We start from the raw sequence: 22416 nt of genomic DNA on the forward strand, positions 1-22416 counted from the left end.
CAAAATAAAGTATTATGATGACATGCGCAAAGACCTGTAGATAGGAAACCAAAAGGGAAGAACATGCTTAGCATTTCTCAAGCTGAAAGAACTGAAGAAAAAATTCAAGTCTCGAATTGCGATACTGAAGGATTCTATGGGAAAAATATTAAACAACACAGGAAGCATCAAAAGCAGATAGAAGGAATATACAGAGTCACTATACCAAAAAGAACTGGCTGATGTTCAACCATTTCAGGAGGTAACATATGATCAGGAACCGATGGTACGGAAGGAAGAAGTCCAAGCTGCACTGAAGGCATTGGAGAAAAACAAGGCTCCATGAATTGAAGGAATACCAACTGAGATGTTTCAACAAATGGATACAGTGCTGGAAGTGCTCACTTGTCTATGCCAAGAAATTTGGAAGACAGCTACCTGGCCAACTGACTGAAAGAGATCCATATTTATGCCTATTCCCAAGAAAGGTGTTCCAGCTGAATGTGGAAATTACCAAACAGTATCGTTAATACCACATGCAAGCAAAATTTTCTAAAGATCATTCAAAGGCGGCTACAGCAGTACATTGACAGCTGGATTTAGAAGAGGACGTGGAACCAGGGATATCATTGCTGCTGTCAGATGGATCTTGGCTGAGAGCAGAGAATACCAGAAAGATGTTTACCTGTGTTTTATTGACTATGCTAAGGCATTCGACTGTGTGGATCATAACAAATTATGGACAACATTGCGGACAATGAGAATTTCAGAACACTTAATTGCGTCTGTGAAGAATCTGTACATGGATCAAGAGATAGTCATTTGAACAGAACGAGGGGATACTGCATGGCTTAAAGTCAAGAAAGGTGTGCACCAGGGTTGTATTCTTTCACCATATCTATTCATTCTGTATGCTGAGCAAATAATCCAAGAAACTGGACTATATGAAGTAGAACGGGGCATCAGGATTGGGGGAAGACTCATTAACAACCTTCGATATGCAGATGACACAACCTTCCTTGCTGAAAGTGAAGAAGACTTGAAGCACTTACTGAAGAAGATCAAAGACCACAGCCTTCAGTATGGATTACACCTAAACATAAAGAAAACAAAAATCCTCACAGCTGGACCAATAAAAAGTATCATGATAAACCAAAAAAAGATTGAGGTTGTCAAGGATTTTATTTTACTTGGATCCACAATCAACACCCATGGAAGCAGCAGTCAAGAAATCAAACGATGCACTGCATTGGGCACATCGGCTGCAAAAGTCGTCTTTCAAGTGTTCAAAAGCAAAGATGTCACCTTGAGGACTAAGGTGTGCCTGATCCAAGCCATGGTGTTTTCAATCACCTTACATGCATGTGAAAGCTGGACAATGCATAAGACAGACTGAAGAAGAACTGACACCTTTGAATTGGTGTTGGAGAAGAATATTGAATACACCATGGACTGCCAAGAGAACGAACAAATTTGTCTTGGAAGAAGTACAACCAGAATGCTCCTTAGAAGCAAGGATGGTGAGACTATGTCTCACGTACTTTGGACATGTTACCAGTCCCTGGAGAAGGACATCATGCTTGGTAAAGTAGAGGGTCAGCGAAAAAGAGGAAGACCCTCAGCAAGATGTATTGACGCCGTGGCTGCAAAAAATGGGCTCAAGCATAGCAACAATTGTGAGGATGGTGCAGGACTGGGCAGTGTCTCGTTCTGTTGTGCACAGGGTTGCTATGAGCTGGAACTGACTTGATGCCACCTAACAACAACAACAACAAGGTCATCCAGTTATTAAATGGTGGGTGGATCTGGATCCCAAATCTGTGGGCTTTGTACTCTGGCATTGTTCATGGTCCCAACTTACTCAAACCCAGGGCTACAAGAGACTGCAGGAGAAAAACGGCACGTTTTTCAAGGGCATCAGTTTTACCTGGAATTTTTTTTTTTTATCAGTTAAAATCAAGTTCATCTACATGTAACTGCAAAACCCAAAATAAATAGTAGCTTAAATAAAATACAAATTTATTTATGTCTCACCTGTAAGAGGTCAGGGGCTAGACAGGGATGGCAGGTCTATGAGGTCACTGGGGACCCAGGCTTCTATCTTTCTAATCTGCCATCCTTAGCATGTGGCTTCCATCCTTAAGGTGACCTCAGGTCCAAGAGTTCCAGCCATCTCGTTCAAGTTCCTAGCAGGAAGTTTGAGAAAGCAACACACGCACATACAATTCAAGGATATTTCCCAGGCATGACAGATGACATTTCAGCTTGCTTTCTATTGGCTAGTATGTAGTCACATGGTCCCATTTAGCTGCAAGGAAGGCTGAGAACAGTCACCTTAATTCCAGAGGCAGTGTGCCGTGCTAACAAGTGGGATTCTACTACTGAAAAAGAAGGGAAGGATGGAGATTGAGAGGCAATTAAGAGTCTCTATCACGTAACTGGGAGATATTGTTATTTTTCTATTCAAATATAGCCCTTCTAATCAGATAAACCAGTCTGGTTGTGCCATACTGTAACACTGGGCAAGGGCTGTCAATATGTGAGGATCTTCTGTGTTGGTGCATGGTTTAGGATGGTCATTTAATGAAGGTCAGGTCAGACTCTCATTTCCAGTGTGGTCTCCTTTCAGGCAAAGATTGAAACATGGGCAGAAGGGAAGGTAAACATCCTGACAAAAATGAAGAGAAATCAGCTAAAATGGAGGTTACAGAGTTGAGGAAATAAAATGTAAAGCCTTTCAACACAACGGCGGAAGGCTGACCACCATCTTGGCTCCTCCCCAAGGGCCTGCCGCCTCTTGGGCTGACAAACGTCCAGCAAGATCGGCTGCCTTGGAATGGAAGTGCCTGTTCTCCAGGGGAATTTCAAGGTAAGGCAGGTAAACTTCTTTGCAGGGAGGATGCAGGGGATGGGGGTGAGAGTGTTGCATAGGTTACTGTCTTGGAAAGGCCTTTGAATATCCCACAGCCACAGAGTCAATGCTGGCCTTCATGAAGGGAGAATCGGCGGCAATGTGGAAGGAGAGACAAGGTAAGAAGAGAAGGAAGGTTAGAGGCCAACACAGTTGATCCTCACTGTTTTTAGAAGGCTGCTGGCTCTGTCTGCCAACTGCAAGAAAGTAGGAAATGCACACAGTAGAGCCTTTGAACTCACGCCTTGTTAAATATATATTTAACTCCTCCTCCATATCCTCCCCAGACTTAGGCGCCAGGCAGGTAGAGGGGCAGGAAAGTGGCAGACGTTCTCACTTTTCAATGGAAATACCCACTGAGACAGAAGAGAGTACTTAGAATGTGAAATTTCCTTGGGGACTTGCATTTTATGCTTGTGCATACATGTTGAATTTGCATTTCACTATGCTCCATGATCCTGGCAATGATCTTGTGTATTGCTCTCCTACGGGGTGCCAGGTGGCATGCCGCCTCACCGATCTGTGGAGTGCCAGACTCTCCAGGGAGGCAAAAGGAGAGGCCACTGAGGAGGGAATGACCTCCCGCTCAGGCTGAGCGTGTTCTCACCGCCGGGGTGGCTGAGCCCCACTTACCTCCTTCTGGCAGCGAACTTGATTAAGCAAAATCTTCAGATGCCTGGGTCGTGAGGTGGCTGGGGATTTCTGCAGGCACTGAAGTGGATGGTCACGTCAAGAGGTTGCCAGCGTCTCACCTGCTGTCAAGAAGAAAGGCTTCTGGTGTCCAGGGAGTCAAGAGCTACTCACTTAAGCAGGAGCATGACTAAGATGAGAGTATATTCAAGAGTACTGCTGACAGGCCGAGTATGCTGTTAGATATCTCCCAGAAAACGCCGGAGGAGAATCCCACACAGTGAGAGCGAGGCTCCCTGCCACGGCGCCGAGTCACGGCCAGGCTGTTGGCACGCAGGCACTCTGTCAGTATTCTCCTCCCAGACCTTTCCTTTCCTGCACATGGGCTTGTGTTCTATGGCTCTGATTGGCCACATCTGTAACTACTAAGCACCTGAAGGTGAAGTGAGCTGTCACTTTGCAAAGCTGTAGTGGTTCCCAATGTGGCCTCCGTGGTGGGAAATGGCAGGCACGTGGGTGTCTGGCTCACTCAGAAAGGACTGAGACGGGGAACTAACATCATATGAGTATCTATCAGGTGCCAGAAATTCATCAGCTCACTACACTCTGACAACCAGCTTACCATTTCACAGAGAAAGAAACTGACATTCAGAGAGACTGAATGACCTGCTGAGTGAGGTTCACTGACATGCAATGTGTACCTAGTGTCTTAATCACAGTGTCCCTGGGTGGTGCAAATTTAAGCTCTTGACTACCAACAGAAAGGTTGGAGGTTTAAGTTCACCCAGAGGGTACCTTGGAAGAAAGACCTGGCGATCTGCTTCCAAAAGGTCACAGCCTTGAAAACCCTATGGAGCAGTTGTACTTTGCACACGTGGGGTCACCATGAGTTGGAACCAACTCGACAGCACCTGGTTTGGTTTTGTGGCTTTGGGTGATGCAAACAGTTCAATGCACTTGGCTGCCAACCAAAAGAGTGGAGGTTTGAATTCAGCCAGAGGCACTTCGGAAGAAAGGCCTGGCAATCTAATTCTGAAAAATCAGCCATTGAAAACCCTGTGGAGCACAGTTCTACACTGACACACATGGGGTCACCATGAGTTGGAACTGGATGGCAACTGGTTTTTTTTTTCAACCCTATTTACAAGGTCCTTCATCTTTTCACTAAAGCTTTCCCCACATTTATATTAGTTGGTGGAATGTAGGTCAAATAAGTTAAAAAAAACCCATCAGATTAAAGAAAGTTAAACGGGTTTCTTTCCTACAAGAATTCTCAGAGCCTTTGATATGTTAATGATCACTCTGAAACTCCAAGAAGACATGCATCTTAAACAATATTTACCCAACTTATGACTTATTTGGCCACAAGCTAGGCATCTGCCTTGAATCAACTCGGCAGCACCTAGCAACAAAAGGCATCTGGCCCAGCTGATGTTCCACGGTACAGGCTTTGGGGCAAGCTACCTAGTCAGCCTCTTCAGAGGAATCCTGGCTCCTCCACTTATTAGCTGGGGGACCTTGGCAAGTCTCTTAACCTCTCTGTGCCTGAGTTTTCTCATTTGTAAAACAAGATATTATTGAATGAATTATGTCCTCTCAAACTATGTGCTGGCATCCTAACCCCTATACCTGGGGATGTAATACCATTTGGAAACAGGGTTTTCCTAGTTACGTTGATGAGGCCATCAAAGCGTAGGGTTGGTCCTAAACCTAATCATTTCTGAGTTATAAAAAGAGCAGATTAGACACAGATGCAAGCACAAATGGGGGGTGGGGGGAAGACAGATGCCACATGAAGATAGACAAGGAACCTAAGGAATGACGAGGCTGCAGAAGCTGATGGAGACAAGGCTCTTCCCTCAGGGGCAACAGAGAGAGACAGAGCCTTCCTCTAGAGCGGAGGCTCTGAGTTTGGATTTCTAGCCTTCTAAGCTGTGAGAGGCGCCCTGGTGGCCAAGCAGTTAAGAGGTCGGCTGTTAACCAAAAAGTCAGCAGTTCGAATCCACCAGGTGCTCCTTGGAAACCCTAGGGGGCAGTTCTACTGTGTCCTGTAGGAGTCAGAATTGACTCAATGGCAGTGGAATAAACTGTGAGAAAATAAACTTCTGTTCTTTAAAGCCACACATTTTAAGGGCAGAGTATGTGTTACAGCAGCACCAGGAAACTAACACGCAGGGTAATTCCATACCTTCACTCCACAACTACTTATTGAAGGCCAACTTTGTGCCAGTAACTGTTCCAGACACTGGGGGTTGTATCCAGTACCGACCTCACAGAAGGTGACTAAGATGAGAGTGTTATTTGGTGGTCAGCATACTTTTTCTGTAATGGGCCAGATTAACCTAATCAGTTGTGGTTGAGTCAGTTCAGACTCATGATGACCCCAGGTGTGTCAGAGCAGAACTGTGCTCTATAGGTTTTTCAGCGGCTGGTTTTTCAGAAGTAGATTACTAGGTCTTTCTTCCAAGACACCTCTGCATGGATTCCAACCACCAACCAGCCTTTCGGTTAGTAGCAGAGCACCTAACTGTTTGCATCACCCAGGGACTCCAAAGAGTCAGATAGTAAATGTTTTAGGTTTTGTGGGCCGTGTGGTCTCTGTGGTAACTACTCCACTCCGTCTTATAATGGAAAAGCAGCTATGGACAATACATGAACAAAAGGGCATGGCTGTGCCCCAATAAAACTTTATTTACAGAAACTGAAATTTGAATTTCCTACAATTTTTACATGTTACAAAAATATTTTAATTTTTTTCAATCACTTAAAAATGTAAAAGCCATTCGTAGCTCATGGGCCATATGGAAACAGGCAGCTGGCTGGATTTGGTTCACAGACTAGTTTGCTGACCCCTAATGTATTCAAGGAGCCCTGGTGGTGAAGTGGTTAAGAGCTTGGCTGCTAATCAAGAGGCTGGAAGTTCAAATACACCAGCTGGTCCTTGGAAACCCTAAGGGGCAGCTCTACTCTGAGTCAGAACTGACTCAACAGCAATGGCTTTGGTAATGGATTCAATGGACTCCCTGGCTGGTGGGCGGGACAAATAGTTAAGTGCTCGCTACTGACCAAAAGTTGGCAGTTTGAATCCAACTAGAGACCTTTTGGAAGAAAGAGCTGGAGATCTGCCCCCCAAAAGTCACGGCCATGAAAACCCTATGGAGCACATTCTACTCAGCAACACGTGAGGTTGCCATGACTTCGAATCAACTTGATGGCAATTGCTTTGTTCATACAGTCAATAGAGGTAGTGCAAGGGTTGAGTTAATACTTTTCTAGGACATAAACCAGTGCCAATGAAATGTGCTGTTTGTATTATTTAAATATATTTTGCCACAACGATGCCCATCCATGTGGAGGAGAACTGGTTCACAGAGTCAGAATGAAACGAGGAACTGCCATATGGCTGGGAACATAAAAAACGTCAACTCACATACGTGTCTCCCTTGCCAGTTCACTCAGTCTCCTTGGGCAGAAGTTCCCACTCGGGTGATAAAGGAGAGTGGTGAGCTTGGCAGGGGCACTGGAGTCCTGTCTCTGCTCAACAGCCCACCAAAGCAGTCCCCACCTCTTGCCGGCTGCACAGGCGAGCTGGCCCATCTATCCATAGCACCATGATTAACAGCGGTGGCGGCTGCTGATTGTTCCCAGATGAATGTGAGACGCTTGCAATTCTCCCTCTTATTACCCTATTTGTTTGCTGCCTTCCTCTGCATCCTCAGGATGGTCCGCAAGCAGGAGTCACTGGGAACTTTACAGTATAATTTATTAGAGAGGCTTGCCCCCTGGGGATGCCTCAAATTCACACATTTTCCAGGCTGGCAGGTTGTTATAACTCCAGCCAATGAGATAACTCAACTGTAGATGTCTTCAAACGGGTACAAATTCCTTTAAACGTAAAGAGGCAATGAATACAATTTATATATCCGCCTCACTCCCATGCACGGTGCTCCCCTCATTCTGGGGCTGTTGGGATGGCTGAATTACTCAGGCTGGAAAAACAGTTCTCATCTGGAATTCCCTCTCCAAGAGTGTGTTCACGGCTGATGTAGTGGTTTGTTGCTCGAGCTTCTGTGCTAGAAGCTTGTGAAGTTTATTCATGAATGGAGAACTCCCACTCCCAATTAATAAAAAATACATATATTCTGTATTTAATGTATCAGCATTCCATATACATATATATATATTTACATAGTCCAACAACCAGCACTTATTAAGCTCCTACTGTATGATGCGGTGCCAGGTGCTGATTCTAAACGTTTTTTTTCTTTTTAATAACAAGACAGTGAACATCATTTAAAAACCAATCCTTTAATGATGAAAAGCCAGAAGCATGATAACACTGTTAGTAGACACAGAAACACGAAGCAGCTGTCCAGAACACCACCGGACTTTATTTATACGTGCCCTTCAATCAGCTGTTCTTTCCTCTCCGGCCAGGAAAAAAAGAAAAAAAAAGTAAAAATTAAAAACAAGATTAAATGAACAAATGGACAAACCTTCTCATTCCTGGCATTGCAATCAGTGAAGCAGCAGAAATTCAGAAGAAAATTCTGCTCTGTGTTATTAAAACCATGGTAGAACACACCCGGCCTCTGGGATGTGGTCCTGTGACTCCTAGGAGCACACGACGGGCCAGCAGGGGGTACGCTTCTCGTTTCCGTTTCACAGATGAGAAGAACAAGCCTGAGGAGGCTGATTTGTCCAAGGTCCCCAAGGCAGGTGGAGGTGGGAGTCTCCCCCCGTCCTGACTCCAAAGGTGCATCCTGTTGTTTCCAGGAATCACATCCGTTTGGTATTCTGCCCAGTCATTCGAGAGGCCCTGAGGTAGGCAGAACCGGTAGGACAGCCTGGGCAGGTCCAGGTTGGCCTACATGGCAAGACACCCATCATGCTTGGCAGGCCCTGGGGCCTGGGGTTTAAAGCTGCTTTAAAGTCACAGCACTCAACACTGACCTCCCTGAAGATCCTCCTGTCTGGCCCTGTTTGGAATGGAAAGCTGAACTCTTTGAAGAGTTGTGTGTTGGACATTCATTTCTCTCCTTTCTTGACTCCTCCAAGCCTCTAAGCTGGCACCCTCCTTGGGATTGCTGTGGTTCCAGGGAACGCCCCACAATTGAAGAGTTGATTAAAAACTGCCTTGTACGGCTCCCCAATTGCTTTGGGTGGTTTTGTCCAGATCCGGAATGGCAAACAGGTTTTGCCTCACGTGACCATGTGGTAGTGGCACCTGTAAAGCTGTGTTAAGGACCGATTCCAGATTTAGCTGAAAAGAGCACTGTGACTGACTAGTGATGTCTGACATAGCTCAAGGTGGCCAGGAACAGTTGCAGGCGGTGTCACTTACTTGCTGGTCTAGGTTAAAAACACCTGAAGGGCTGGGTTGCTTTTGGTCTGTCCCCTCCCCTCCACACACTCCTCGGTCACTGTTTCTTTAGCACATCACTGGATGTATAATCAGGGACTATATAAACGCTCAGAGCCTGGATGTGCGATAGCGATAGCGAACTCCCACCACCAGGCTGTGGTTAATGCCTGGAGAGAGGGCAGGGTTCCCAGGCAGAACACACACCTGGAAATCTATTTCACTCCAGGGTCGGCTCAGATCTGAGCTCTTCTCCACCTGACCAGACACATCCTTCGATCCTGCCTAGAAAATGCGGAACCTTCTCTGCAACATCCAGTGGTCTATTTCCATTGGGCATATGCCGGTGGGGAAAGGGCTGCGCCTTCCTGACAAGTCTTTTAGAGGACAGCCAGATTAGACTCTGGTGTCCTTAGATGACTGGAGGCCTAAGCGATGTAAATAGCTAATGCCTTTGGCTGCTAACAAAAAGGCACCTTGGAAGAAAGGCCTGGTGATCTATTTCTGAAATATTAGCTTTGAAAACCCTATAGATCAGTTCTTCTTTGACACACATGGGGCCACCATAAGTCATAGTCATCAACTCAACAGCAACTGGTGCCTTTAGCTGTTTAGCAAACAAGACCTTGATCGAGAGCTTTTGATCCTAACATAGGGTGGCTCTGACCTTCGCGTGCTGTGATTTTACGGTTTATGATGTTTCTTCGGAAACCCTGGTGGCATAGTGGTGAAGCACTACAGCTGCTAACCAAAAGGTTGGCAGTTTGAATCCACACCAGACGCTCCTTGGAAACTCTATGGGGCACTTCTACTCTGTCCTTTGGTTTGACGGCTCTTCAGAACTGTTGGGAAGACAGGGCCTCCATGACGTACTCATGCTGTCCTTTTGGTTGTCCATGGCAGGGGCCTGTTGGCTGTGTGATCTCTGGTTTCCATGCCATATGACGACGGAAGCGCCAGAGAACATACGGCCGGCACTTTGCGGCTTAAGACATCATGCTACCCTACTTTGATCAAGACTAATTCGGCGAGAGCATCTCACCACGTGGTGTCCCTAGGCATGCTTATTCCTCAGTAAGATGGTCTGATGTCAGCTCTGGAGCTTAGCTGAACACTAGAGGAAAGAAGACTTCAACTCTCTTCCCATTTGGAATACCGGAAATGATCTCTTTTCTAAGATAGCCTCGCACTTCCGCGCAGGGATCACCTGCCGCAAGCCTACTAGTGTGGGAGGCAGCTTCCATCCTTCCAAAAAGGGTGGTACCAGTGCCACCAGCAGTCACAATTGCACCTTGGGTACCAGAGAAAGCAGCAGATGGCCTATTAATATCCATTCATGCCAATGTGGAGAACACCACACCATCTGATCCCAGCTCTTCAACCCTTTTAGACGAGCCTTCCTGACGCTTTGTAAGACTTCTGAGGAGCCAAACGGGAAAATAAGTCCAGAGCAAAATGGAGCTTGCTAAGTTTTCTTTCACCCATTTTCCTATCAGGGTGCTGCACTTATAACAATGAGGGATGGACCTTTAAGTGTTTCAAGCGGTCTCCTTGTTCTTCCGCAGGTTCTGGTGACCGCTGTGGCCCGCCCGGCGGCAGGCAGCAGTCTCCTGAGCAGGGGGCAATAAGCCCGCTTCGCTGGCATGACTTCCGGGTTTGATGCCACATTTTGTTTACACAGTCAACTGCAGTTGGCCAGAACCAGGGGTTGTCTTTTGAGGGTTTTCAGTCATATGCTTCCTCAGTCCACTGAGGTTATCATTTCAGGCATTATCACCATTTCCTTTCTTTAAATCAATGAAACCTATCCCAAAGGATACACTGAGACAGCTGATGAAGGTGGAGCAAAAGCGTATTCTTGTTTTTCTGGTGGAAATAAAAAAATGTGCTTCCAGAATTTTAAAATTAAAATGTATTTCTGGTAGATTTCATTAGTTCAGTTTCTTCCAAGATTTGGCCATTCTTTGGCTCAATCATGCCTTCTGCTGCACCTCTAAGACATGGACTGAGACCCCCAAATCCAGCTCGTTAAACTGAAGTCCTGAAAATGAAGTGAGCCTCCTGTTCACACTGGAAATACTCCACAGGTTAAAAAGTGGAGTACAAAAAGTAACTTTTTTTTTTTAAAGGCTAAAATCTACACACACAAAAATAAAGATTTCCAATGTAAATTTTACTATTTTATTTGTGAAAAAACTACAAGCAGAATTCATAAATAGACATTTCTATTTAAAGCAAGAAAATGATAAAGTGGCTTCTAATAACATAGTCGTGCACATGCCAGGAACAGGAATATATTAACATCTTTTTATTTGCTAGACAAAGAGCAGTGTCCAATATAAATCTCCCCCAAACATTTAAGACCTGTGAATTTCTGACCAGTTCACAAAACCACCAACTGACACTTTTAGCATGAAGAAAAAAACAAACCTAACAGACTGTCAGCTCTAAAGACGTTACAGAGCAGAAACTTCCAAAAAGCGTTATACAAGCTGTCTTTCTGGGCAAATGAAAAATATAGCTCGTATAATAACATGAACAAAAATTCACAAGATTATGTTTTGACATACTTAACAAGCATTCTCTATTTGTCTCCAACAAACAAAGCTAAGGAAATAATGTAACCATCTTTACACAGTAAATTAAGGTTACAAGTCATACACAAGAACAGAACTGCTTGCGCATTAAAAACTGTTCAGCTCCATTGTCATACTCTAAATGTTGGCTCTTAAACCATTTTCGGTTACATACAAGCAAAGGTTATTATATATTCAGCAATTAATAAATTTTCAATAATTTAAGATACGGTAGCTTAAAAAAGTAGACTGAGAATGGTCTTGATAAGGCAGGTGAAACATCTTAGTGGAACTAAACTCACAGAAGCTTCTGCCGATGTTTTTAAATATCCAAATTGAAACTGAAAGGTTTTGATTAAAGTACTTTGTGGGTGTCAAGACGTCTTTATCTTTTTTTTTTTTTAAACTGAATGACTCAAGCAGACCAAGTCAGGTAAGCTCTGTGCGCGCACGCACGCACAAGTGTGAAAGGTCTTGCGGCATTAAAACAAATGGAAACTTGCAAGCATAACACTGTGCTTTGTTTTGTTTTTAACCTGCTGTCTGTGCCACTGAATACCAAGTATTTCTGGTCCTCTCTGAATATAAATCTTTATCATCTACACTAGTGTTTTTACGTGCTGCCTACTATTGTAGGGCAAACTGCAAACGCAGGAAGTTACAGGAATTCCATTTCCAGAATACATGCCTGAGGGATGTCATCAATTTTAGAAGAGTCTAAAGTACCTACCACCTCACTACCTCAATAGAATACACAACAGCAGCTAACGGGCTGGCCCAGTAACATCTGATTGCTTAGGTAACTTCCACCGTTAGCTGCAGGTTCTACCAAAATGGCAGTTTCCTTCCATTTGTTCTAGAGCAATCCTTCCTTCCTTCACCCCTCCCCCGCTCTTTACTCTTTTTAATTTTTAATGGAGGCAAAACTGAAAAACCAAGACACGGGCAATGAATTAATTAGCAGCCTATGAGTAGCTGGTTGTCAGCATTTCCCACTAAACTAGGGGTCCAATCACTTTACATGAAACTAATTTTGAAAAAGTACACAGTGTTTCTGAACAAGGTGCATACCAACACTTACTGATTTAAAAAGCAGTGCAACCCACATGAATTTGGTGGCATTTAAAATTTTTTTTTTAGAAAAGTTAATTAAAAAACAGCAATTCCTTATACCTCTGGAAAATAAATATGGCTGACTAATTTACCGTCCCTGAGACCCTTAATAAACGGAATATTAAAACTTTAGAAGGAATGTCTTTGCAATATCCCACTAATATTAAAATGTGGATTTAAAATTCATAGTCAAATCACTATGTATTATATATTCTGATGCTTATAGAAAGCATTTGATTTCCTTTGGTTCATTAATAAATACTTTAAAAATGTATTTAAAAAAGGTAAGCACAGCTTGCATCCCAGACACAAGCACTCTTTTAAAAAGAGGGGAACATTGTCCATGCATGTGAGAACAGGACCACAGCAACAAACGGCACTGCTTTGTCATCTATACCTTTTGAGAAGAGAATTTAAATTATGGTGTATCAGTGACTACAGAATAGTTTTAATGTAAATGTGAAAGGAACCTTTCCTGTTGGCTACTCAAGTCAAGCTGTTAATTTTTTTACTTGTTGCCTCCACAGACAGAAGTTGCTTCTATTTTTACCTGAACCAGGTTTTTAACACCAAAATGTGGTGCTTTATTACAAACCTGCTATGCTCCTGAAGGATGTCAAATTAAAGATTAGTATCAAATCCCGATGCTTGAAATAACTGAAGTACTTTGAACTCTGTGGGTATATGAATGTAAAAGTCAAATGAGACCCCTAAATGCAAAACAAAACAGAAATTAAAAATGGGGAGGGGTGGAATCACAATAGTGGTCTTTGTTTTTTGCAAGACAGTAAAAAAGAATGAAAAGAAACTTCAGAGTTTAGTCATCTTCATGTCAAGGAAGAAAAACATCACACAGTCGCCATCAGCATGTGCTTTCTCCGCAAAGCTGGCTGCTGGCTCTTAAGCCTTCACAACTTGAGTTTCTTCCCACAGCAGGGAACTGAGAAATGTCTCCCAACACTGAAAAGCTCCATGTCGGCACTGGATGTGTGGTAGATAACCTTTCTTCAGTAAAACAAACAACGGTCGATTTCAAGAAAGGAAAGAACTAATTCTCACCACTGAATTGGCAGGGTAAGGGGTGAGACAAGAGGACATGAGGGGAACAAATTTTAATTACCAAAAACCACCTCTGCAATGCCACATGGAAAGTGGAAACAAGGAACTGCTTCCTGTGTGGACCAAAAACACACAGTTGAGACTGCTGTAACCCTAAAACTAAGACAGAGTTTGCAGATTCACCTCAGACATGAGTAGAGGTCTGGAAAATGGATGGAATTCGAGTTACAGAATACCGTATTTTCATGAATGCTTATGTAAGAACAGCAATGTTAACATGGAACCGTAATTTACATGAATACTTGGCATTCTGGAGCTAGTTATTTTTGAATGATCAAAGCCCTCCCTAAACCACTTACGATTTGTCAGTTATTCCATTGCAAATGCAGGCTATCTGGAGCAGTCTTTAAATTTGAGATCACATTGTTTAAAAAATATATTTACTTTTATATCATCCAGTACTCTTCAGACAGATGAGAGAGGTCAAGTTCCCAAGTGGGTTGGAACATACTTCATGTAAGACTGACTTTAATTTAATTTCAGCACTTTCATAGAAGGGACTGTCCCAGATCTGTAACTGTTCAATGTTGTGTTCACTTCACAGTGTATCAAGCACCAGCGTTGCCATGGATTGGTTTCAAATAACCCTTTATATATAATTTTATATTTATATATATATATAGTTATATCAAAACTGATAGTACATAGTATAACTGGAAGAAAGAACTAAACTTAAAAGGATATGCTGAAAAGATGGAGTCTGTGAACACAATAAATAAAAGTTCCCTCCCCCCCCAGCCCACCCCCCAACAAAACAAAAACAAAAAACCAGTTGTAATGTACATGGAAAATTGTGCACAGCAGATTTTTTTTTTTTTTTTTTTTATAAAAAGTAGATTCAGGAGCACATCCAATTATAAATGATTGTTAGGAAAATCATATAAAACAATGGAATACATAAAAGTGTCAAGAGTAATCGTCAGGGTGCGAAATTCCTTGGTGGCCAGGTGCCCATGGCGAGCAGCACTTATCCTGGCAGCGTCACTAAGAGGCCGACGTCCACAGAAGAATCTCCAGGGGTGCAAGCAGCATGGGCAGGTGGAGGATTTGAATTTCATACCCTGATTCATAGTTTTCACAATTCCATGTGCAATTTCAGAAAGATTCATCATTTACGGCTGACATGTCGCCCTTGGGTGTCGAGGAGCGGGAGGAGCCCTTGTCTGTGCTCTCCGAGCCCGAGCTGCTCTGGTTCTGCTGTTCTGACCCCGCACTGGAGGTCACTGTGGAGGAGGATGTCGACGAGGAACGAGTCTTTTCCTTAAAGTCTGTGATAATGACGGTGACGTTGCCCACAGTTACTGCCAACTGCTGTGCAGTGCTCCTGTCGACGTTTTTCAGCCTGGGCCTGAAAGGAACACCACAGGGGGACAGGCTATTAGATAGGCTACGGATTGGAAATGACTTCCGGCAGAAGACCATCAGTACACACAAAGACCTCGTGATGCTGCCGCAAGGAAGCTAGCGCACACACCAAACTCATTACAAAGCGTCCTGTGTGGCTTTAGCGGTGACAGAAACCAACCATCAGCTGGCAAAGCTTGGGACTGTGAAAAATTACTAGTCACCAGGCTTTCTCTTTTATCCTGTTTTGGCCACGGTTACATGAAAAGTAGCTTTTATTTAAAAAAAAGAAAAAAGTTAATAGTCCCACACCAAGTTCTTCACCCCACCCTTCTCAGCCTACAAACTCACAAGTACAAAGCCACACTGGTCCCTGGTTATGATTATGTAAATCAGGGCAGCAATTATTTTATTCTCATTTCAAAGTACCTTGAGGTGTGATTGGTTTCACTGGTCTTTGTCGTAGCATTTGCAGACTGTATGCTGTTTGCTTCGCTAGGAGGGTCTTTCAGAATATCAGACTTTGGTCTAAAAGAGGAGGATTTAAAAGAGACACTTAAAAGGTATCTTTTATTCACCGGCAAAATAATATACTTAGTTAGCCAGGAACTTACTTTGTTTTCTTGTTGGTGTTCTTCTTGGTAACACTAGGGCTAATTTCTTTATCTTTCTCAGGCTTCTCTTTGTCTTGCTTTTCAACTTTCTCCTTCTTCTCCTTTTTGGGAGGTGGGGGAGTGGCGTACTGCTGTGCCACTTGTTGTGCAACCAGCTGAGAATTTATCCGGGGTTTTCTAAAAGTTCAAGAAAAGATATATCATTATTTGCTTTGTAAATATTGCTTTAAATCCTTTATTCAGGTCTTATACTTTCTTCGACTGGTACCTGGCAGCAAATCAGAGCTCCACTGCATGGTAAGCATTATTTTCCTATGACTATTTCTATGTAGCCTGGATAAATCCATAGACTGCTGTCTTTTTCACAGCCACCTTCTGTGTATCTCCGTGACACACACGTGGTCACACAGCATGCCTACTCCTCTGCAGAGTGAGTACTTCAGCCAGTACAGCCTGACACTGTCTCTTGAGAGTGCTGAGACTTCCTCTGAGCTGTCAAGATTATACTGACAGCTTTCAAATACTCTTGCTTCACAGGGCTAATCTCATTTTATTAAACGGACACTGGTAATCCCTTGAAAAGAATGAAATTAGAAGTGTGACATTCACTCCTCAATCTAATTATTCCAACATGGTCTGCTCCCCTGCAGTGCTGTGATTGGCAAGGACAGCACACACAGAGCAGTAAAAGGTAACTGTGGCTCACACTAGCTCCCAAGGGGGGGAAGACTGAAAGTCACTAGAAAAAATCTTCGACAAGTAAGACATTCATTGTGCCATCAACAATTACGTCCGCGCCAATCTCCAACTGACACTGATTCTTCACACTATTGTTTACAATCCTAAGTGGTGCCAAACACTTTTCAACAATGCATGGCCATTCAGAGGTCCAAAAAGGAAAGGGAGAATGGAATGCCTATGGACTTTTCTATATAACATGAATTTTCAAAGACATTCGCATCTAGACAGACATTTGCAATATAATAAACTCTCCAAGCACAAGGTAGAAAAACAAACATCCAATCGGGTCATTAACGAGGTGAAGCAACTGGTGTCATCAAAGGGTCACTTTCAGATGCTTTAGTTTTTTCCATTCCCCAGGAAGGGGGCGATGGCCTAACTACATCTGGCCTATCAAGGGGAGCACGTGGGGTGGAAGACTGGAAAAAACAACAAACCTAGGGAAAATAAAACAAAGCTTCCCCCTGAAATATTTCTGCTATTCTTTGCAAGAAATCAAAGACACAAATAAAACAGCCACGTTGCTAGGTGCACATATGGGAGAACCTTTGCCAGTGGATGTGATGTGGCTGACTAGGGATGCAGGAGAGGGAGGGGACGGCTGTTGTTAGGCTAGGGAGGCCTCCAGTTACAAATCTAGACCCTACCACCACCAGTGACCTAATAAGGCCGTACAGTCTACTCTCATTGCCTAGTCATCAAAGCCAGTAAGTTATGTCTCATTCCGTGCCAAATCCCATACAGTTATGTAAGAGAGAGAAGGCAGGATGGGGTCTAGAATCCAGATAATTTTTCAAGCCAGCACTTACTCCCTGACACCATCAAGGTTAGCATAAGTGCTGAAGGCACTGGGTTTGTTTTGGGCGTTTTCAGTGCTCGTTCAGTGGTAGCGTGGCTTTGCAAGAAAACATACAAGCAAAGGTGCCATCTCTGAGCAAGTTTCCTATTGGTCTCCAGCAACACAGACCACACCCTGAAACTCAGACACCTGCAAGTACATCTCAGCCCAGGTCACATGTGGTGTCACTTGTCACTGAGCAAGGGAGTCAAAGACATGGGGAAGCACCCGTCAAGGGAGAATGCACTTACTCTAAGCATTCTCCCACCCCCCAAAAACACATGCAACCTCCGTGGAAATATAACTTTCTCTTCTCACAGGTTCTAAGAGAAATTATGGCTGTATTAATACTTAGGAAGGAGATAATCCCCACCACACTCACGAGCACTCACTGGGGACACAGGTATCAGCTATTCACAGGGGTTACCAAGTGCCATACATCAACCAATACGAAGGTATCGCAATGGAATAACTCAGCCCCAAAGCTAATAATGTGACTAAACCATTGAAACTTCATGGAAAACTACACCTTGTAGTAGAATTTCAATGAAGTCAATATATGTACTTTACTCCAGAGAAATCTGACCCAGAAGAGAAGACATCTGGACACCAATTTAAAACCAAAAAACACAAAACAAAAAAAACCAACCCCCCCTGCCATCAAGTCTATAATGACTCAACAGCCACCCTGTAAGACAAAGCTAAACTGCCCCATAGGGCTCCCAAGGAGCAGCTGGTGGATTCGAACTGCCAACCTTTAGGTTAGCAGCTGAAAGCTTAACCACTGTGCCATCGAGGCTCCACAGGCACCAATTTAAGTATACCTTAAACACTGAGGGCAACTCTGCTGACATAGTCAAGAGCTAGAGCTACGGCTGCTAACCAAAAGGTCAGCAGTTCAAATCTACCAGGCACTCCTTGGGAACTCTATGGGGCAGTTCTACTTTGTCCTATAGGGGCGCCTTAACTCTGAATCAACTCGACGGCAATGGGTTTGTTTTTTGTAATGGGTTTAAACACTGAGAGAATCAAAGTACGCCAGATGCCCAGCCCCAGAAAATGCACAGCCTCATCACCACAGCCCCACCCAATGCGAGTTAGAGGAGGTGCCTCTCTCATTCTAAGACACCTATGGAATTCTATGATGTCACCTACACTATACTTACCAATTCGCCAGAGGTGTACTCCAATGGCACAGACACATGTCAATCACCTTTGTCACCATGGCATTCAGCACAGTGCCAGGTACTCCATCATTTTATTTACTGGATGAATAAATGAACATTGCAGAGAAAGACAAAGTAGGATGACTGAGAAGAGGACACATGATTTTTAATTAGGAGGTCACTGCTGACTTTTTAGGGGACCAGATCACATGTCATCAGGGCTGCCAATACCAAGGGATTGAAGAAGGCTGACGGGGTGTTAACACAGAAGTGGTAAACAGAGCCCCCTTTTTGAGAGCTGTGGTGCTGAGGTAAGGGGTGGTCTGTTCGTCACCTGAAGGGGTGAGCAGGGTCTGAAGAGGATTGCTAGAGATAAAGGACTCTGGAATCATGATAAACACTGGAAGAGGAAGAAAGACTATGGGTAGGCAAGAAAAAGGGTTAAACTCATAGAGCAAAGACCCAGAGGAAAGAGAGAAAGAATGCAATCAAAAAGTCCTGGTCCAGAAGTGAAGACAAGAAAGAGATGTTAGGTAAAGATAACTCATCATTTTTATGAGGTTCTCTCACAGCTGGCCTCTCCATTCCCAAGGATATAGGAGCCAGGACTGTGAGCTGAGGCAAGTCTGTGGGCACAGTTTAGAAATGAGAAATCAGAGAAGAATGTCAACACTCGTGCAGATTAGAGGCGGTGTCTGGTTAAATGAGTAGCAGGCACTAACAAAAAGAGAGCTAGTGACGACCAGAGAGAAAAGGAAGTTACTTTTGTCTCTCAAATTGCCCTTAACTGCATGAGTGTGGTCTACCTACCAGCAGCAGGTCTCTGCCACCCAGAGAGCATGACTGTAACAGACTGACTACCTCCTAACAAGGCCACCTTGCCAAGGCTCTCAGGCTACTGCAGACAAAAGATGAGATGCCGTCTGAATGTTTCTGCCAATGGCGAGTATCCTCAACGCTTTGACAAACCGACCCTCAGAATTCTTCTTCAGCGCATGCAACAAAAGCTACACATACAAAAGGTACACCTTAGCCGCAATTCCTCCTAACACGCAGTGTGTGTGCACAGAGGTGTGAATGTCTGTGTGTGTTCCTAAGCAAAAAAATGCTTCACTGTAACAGTGAAACAAGTCTTCCTCTCTTCTGTGGACATCAAAGTTTGCAAATGGAAAGGGCTATCTGAGACCTGATTATTACCAAGATAAATGGAGCATCTGCTAAAAATGCCTATATTGTTTCAGAAATACTGCCGTGTTCTAAATTCCATATAATGCCTATAAGCAACAACTTAACTCTTCAACCATCCCTCACTCTTCCCCCACAAAAAACCTTCAGTAACAGATGAGCATTTATTACTTCGATTATTAAAACTGCTTTTTCCAACTATTGTTGTTGTTAGGTGCTGTTCAGTTGGTTCTGACTCATACTGATCCTATGTGCAACAGAACAAAACACTGCTCAGTCCTGTGCCATTCTCACAATCATTGCTATATTTGAGCCCACTGTTGCAGCCATGGTGTCCATCTATCTCCTTGGGGGTCTTCTTCTCTTTTGCTGATCCTCTACTTTGCCAAGCATGATATCCTTCTTCAGGGACTGGTCCCTCCTGGCAACATGTCCTATGTACGTAAGACGCAGTCTTGCCACCCCCGTTTCTAAGGAGCATTCTGTCTTCTTCCAAGACAGATTTGTTCGTTCCCCTGGCAGTCCTTGGTATATTCAATATTCTTCGCCAATACCATAATTCAACGGCATCAATTCTTCTCCAGTCTTCCTTATCCCATGAATATGAGATGACTGGAAATATGAGATGACTGGAAATTGCATGGCTTTAGTCAGGTGCACCTTAGTCCTCAAAGTGTATCTTTGTTGCGAACACTTTCAAGAGGTCTTTTGCAGCAGATTTGTGGCAGAGTGGTTAAGCACGTAGCTGTTAACCAAACGGTTGGCAGTTCGAATCTACCAGTTGCTCCTTGGAAATCCTACGGAGCAGTTCCACTCTGTCCTGTAGGGTCGCTATGGGTCAGAATCAACTCGATGGCAATGAGTTGTGGGTTTTTTTTTGCCCAGTGCAATACACTGTCTGATTTCTTGACTGCTGTTTCCGTGGGTGCTGATTGTGGATCCAAGTAAAATGAAATCCTTGACCACTTCAATCTTTTCTTCGTTTATCATGATGTTGCTTACTGGTCCAGTTTGTGAGGACTTGTTTTCCAACTAGCTCCCCAAATATTCCCACGCGGGAGCGGAGGAGGGGTTCACCTGAGAGGGTATGAGGGGAGAAGGTAAAGAAAACTAGAAGGGCCACCAACGGGAAACCTCCCAAATAAAGCTGCCACAATGTCAAAACCATTCTGGCTGCTTTTGCCATCTGTCTCCTCCTTATTTCTAGATGAATACTCTCCTGTCATGTGTAAAAATGTGAATATCCCACCCCAGTGAGAAACAGAAACTTTTGTGAAGCCAGGCCTGGTTCTTCAGGTGAGAAAATACAACTTGTACCTGCAGCAAGACAGGCAGAACAATTTCATAGCCATAAGACAGGAATACCATGAAGCCAGATTTAGCACTGCATTTTTGAGAAGAGGAATTATTGACTTCATTTTACGAATGAGGAAGGCTGAGAAGTAGAAGGATTGAGAAACTTGTCCAAGGTTCACAGTGCCTGGGATTTTAACCTAGCTCCATCTGGACACTTTCCACGGATCCCTATTACAAAAGTTATCTTCAAACCTTTGAAGAGTCCAGATATAATTTTTGGTGTGTGCACGCATGAGAGTGGGGGAAGGAGAGAGGGTGATGTGACCTGAGCACAAGGGACTAGGAATGAAAAGCCCGGGTCAACCCAGGTCGAGTTTAGCTAGATACTTCCCCAAGAATCACAATGCCCTCATTACCCCTGCCATACTCTTCACTCAGACAAGAAGCTGGTTATCCTTAAGTGAAGAGAAAAAGGAAAGGGAAGCTCGCAGGAATATTCCTCTTGGCTTTTCACTGCCTTCGGAAGATTCCCTGTAAGACATTTACCACTACTAATCAGTGAGAAATAATTACTTCCTATAAAACTACACTGCTTACTGAAATCTTCTGAGTGTCATACAACACAATGTCAACAGCTCTTGTTTAATGGACAGACCTCTTTCAATATAGTGCTGGACAGGCTGGTCTGCTGAGAAACCTGAGAGTCTGGGTCTGTAAGATCATTCAGGTTTCCCAGTTAACAGAGACCTTAAATAGGAAATTAACAGTCTTCATAGTAAAGTGGAAAACATTAGATCAACGCACATGGTAGGTATAGCTTTTGGCATCTAAGCCTCAAATTAAAAACCAACCAACTAACCAAAATAAGCAAAAAAAAAAAAAAAAACCCCAAATTACTTGACCAGAGATTCAATATGGTAAACAGAATAGCCAGGTTTCCTCACGAGTAAGAACAGCACAAAAGAGTTTTTGGTATCTTCTTTGAGACTATTATTTTTTAGGAAAAAAATCTGGTCTCCTTAAAATATACTGTTTTATAGGTTTATTGTTACTATTACAATAGAGTTCACAAGTAAAAAAATCTGCATAACTTCAATAATAGACATCATCAGGAAAACATGTTTACTTGCATTTAAACAGCTAGTATTTCAGAAAAGAGATCTATTTCATAAAAAGTGAAGCAAATCTTTATCTGAGGATAGCCTTAATTTTTGAAGATGAAAAATTTCAGAGTGTGATCGCATGTGAACAAATGAGCATGATGAAAACACAAAACAAGATACTTCTCTGTGTTGTTCTGATGTGTGTACTTGTGCCACTTTTGGGGCCACAAGCAAAACCATATTTTTAAAGAGGCACTTCCCCCATATGTTTTCCTTTTCCTCTCATTTACTCAGGGGACCCCGACATCTTACGTTCTCGTTTACTTCCCTATCGCCCAGCTACCACAAAACAAAGTCATCTTCTTGTAGTTCAGGCAACAAAGAGCAATAGGAATCTCTAATAACTTATCTCTCTTCCTTGATTACTTCCAGTTTTCAT

General features: G+C 43.5%; 1 protein-coding gene across 1 annotated transcript in view; it reads right to left on the reverse strand.

The window, feature by feature from the left end:
* Positions 1-11049: 11049 nt before the first annotated feature.
* Positions 11050-22416, reverse strand: part of RYBP (RING1 and YY1 binding protein) — a 90295-nt gene continuing 78928 nt past the window's right edge. Inside the window, exons 3-5 of the mRNA XM_049861820.1 lie at positions 15649-15825; positions 15464-15562; positions 11050-15038 (exon numbers count right to left, since the gene is read on the reverse strand). Coding sequence (XP_049717777.1) covers positions 14786-15038; positions 15464-15562; positions 15649-15825 — 529 coding nt within the window. The 3' untranslated portion in view covers positions 11050-14785. The remainder of the gene's footprint in view (positions 15039-15463; positions 15563-15648; positions 15826-22416) is intronic.

This window comes from Elephas maximus, chromosome 20, assembly GCF_024166365.1.
Source record: "Elephas maximus indicus isolate mEleMax1 chromosome 20, mEleMax1 primary haplotype, whole genome shotgun sequence".
Classification (NCBI taxonomy): Eukaryota; Metazoa; Chordata; class Mammalia; order Proboscidea; family Elephantidae; genus Elephas; species Elephas maximus.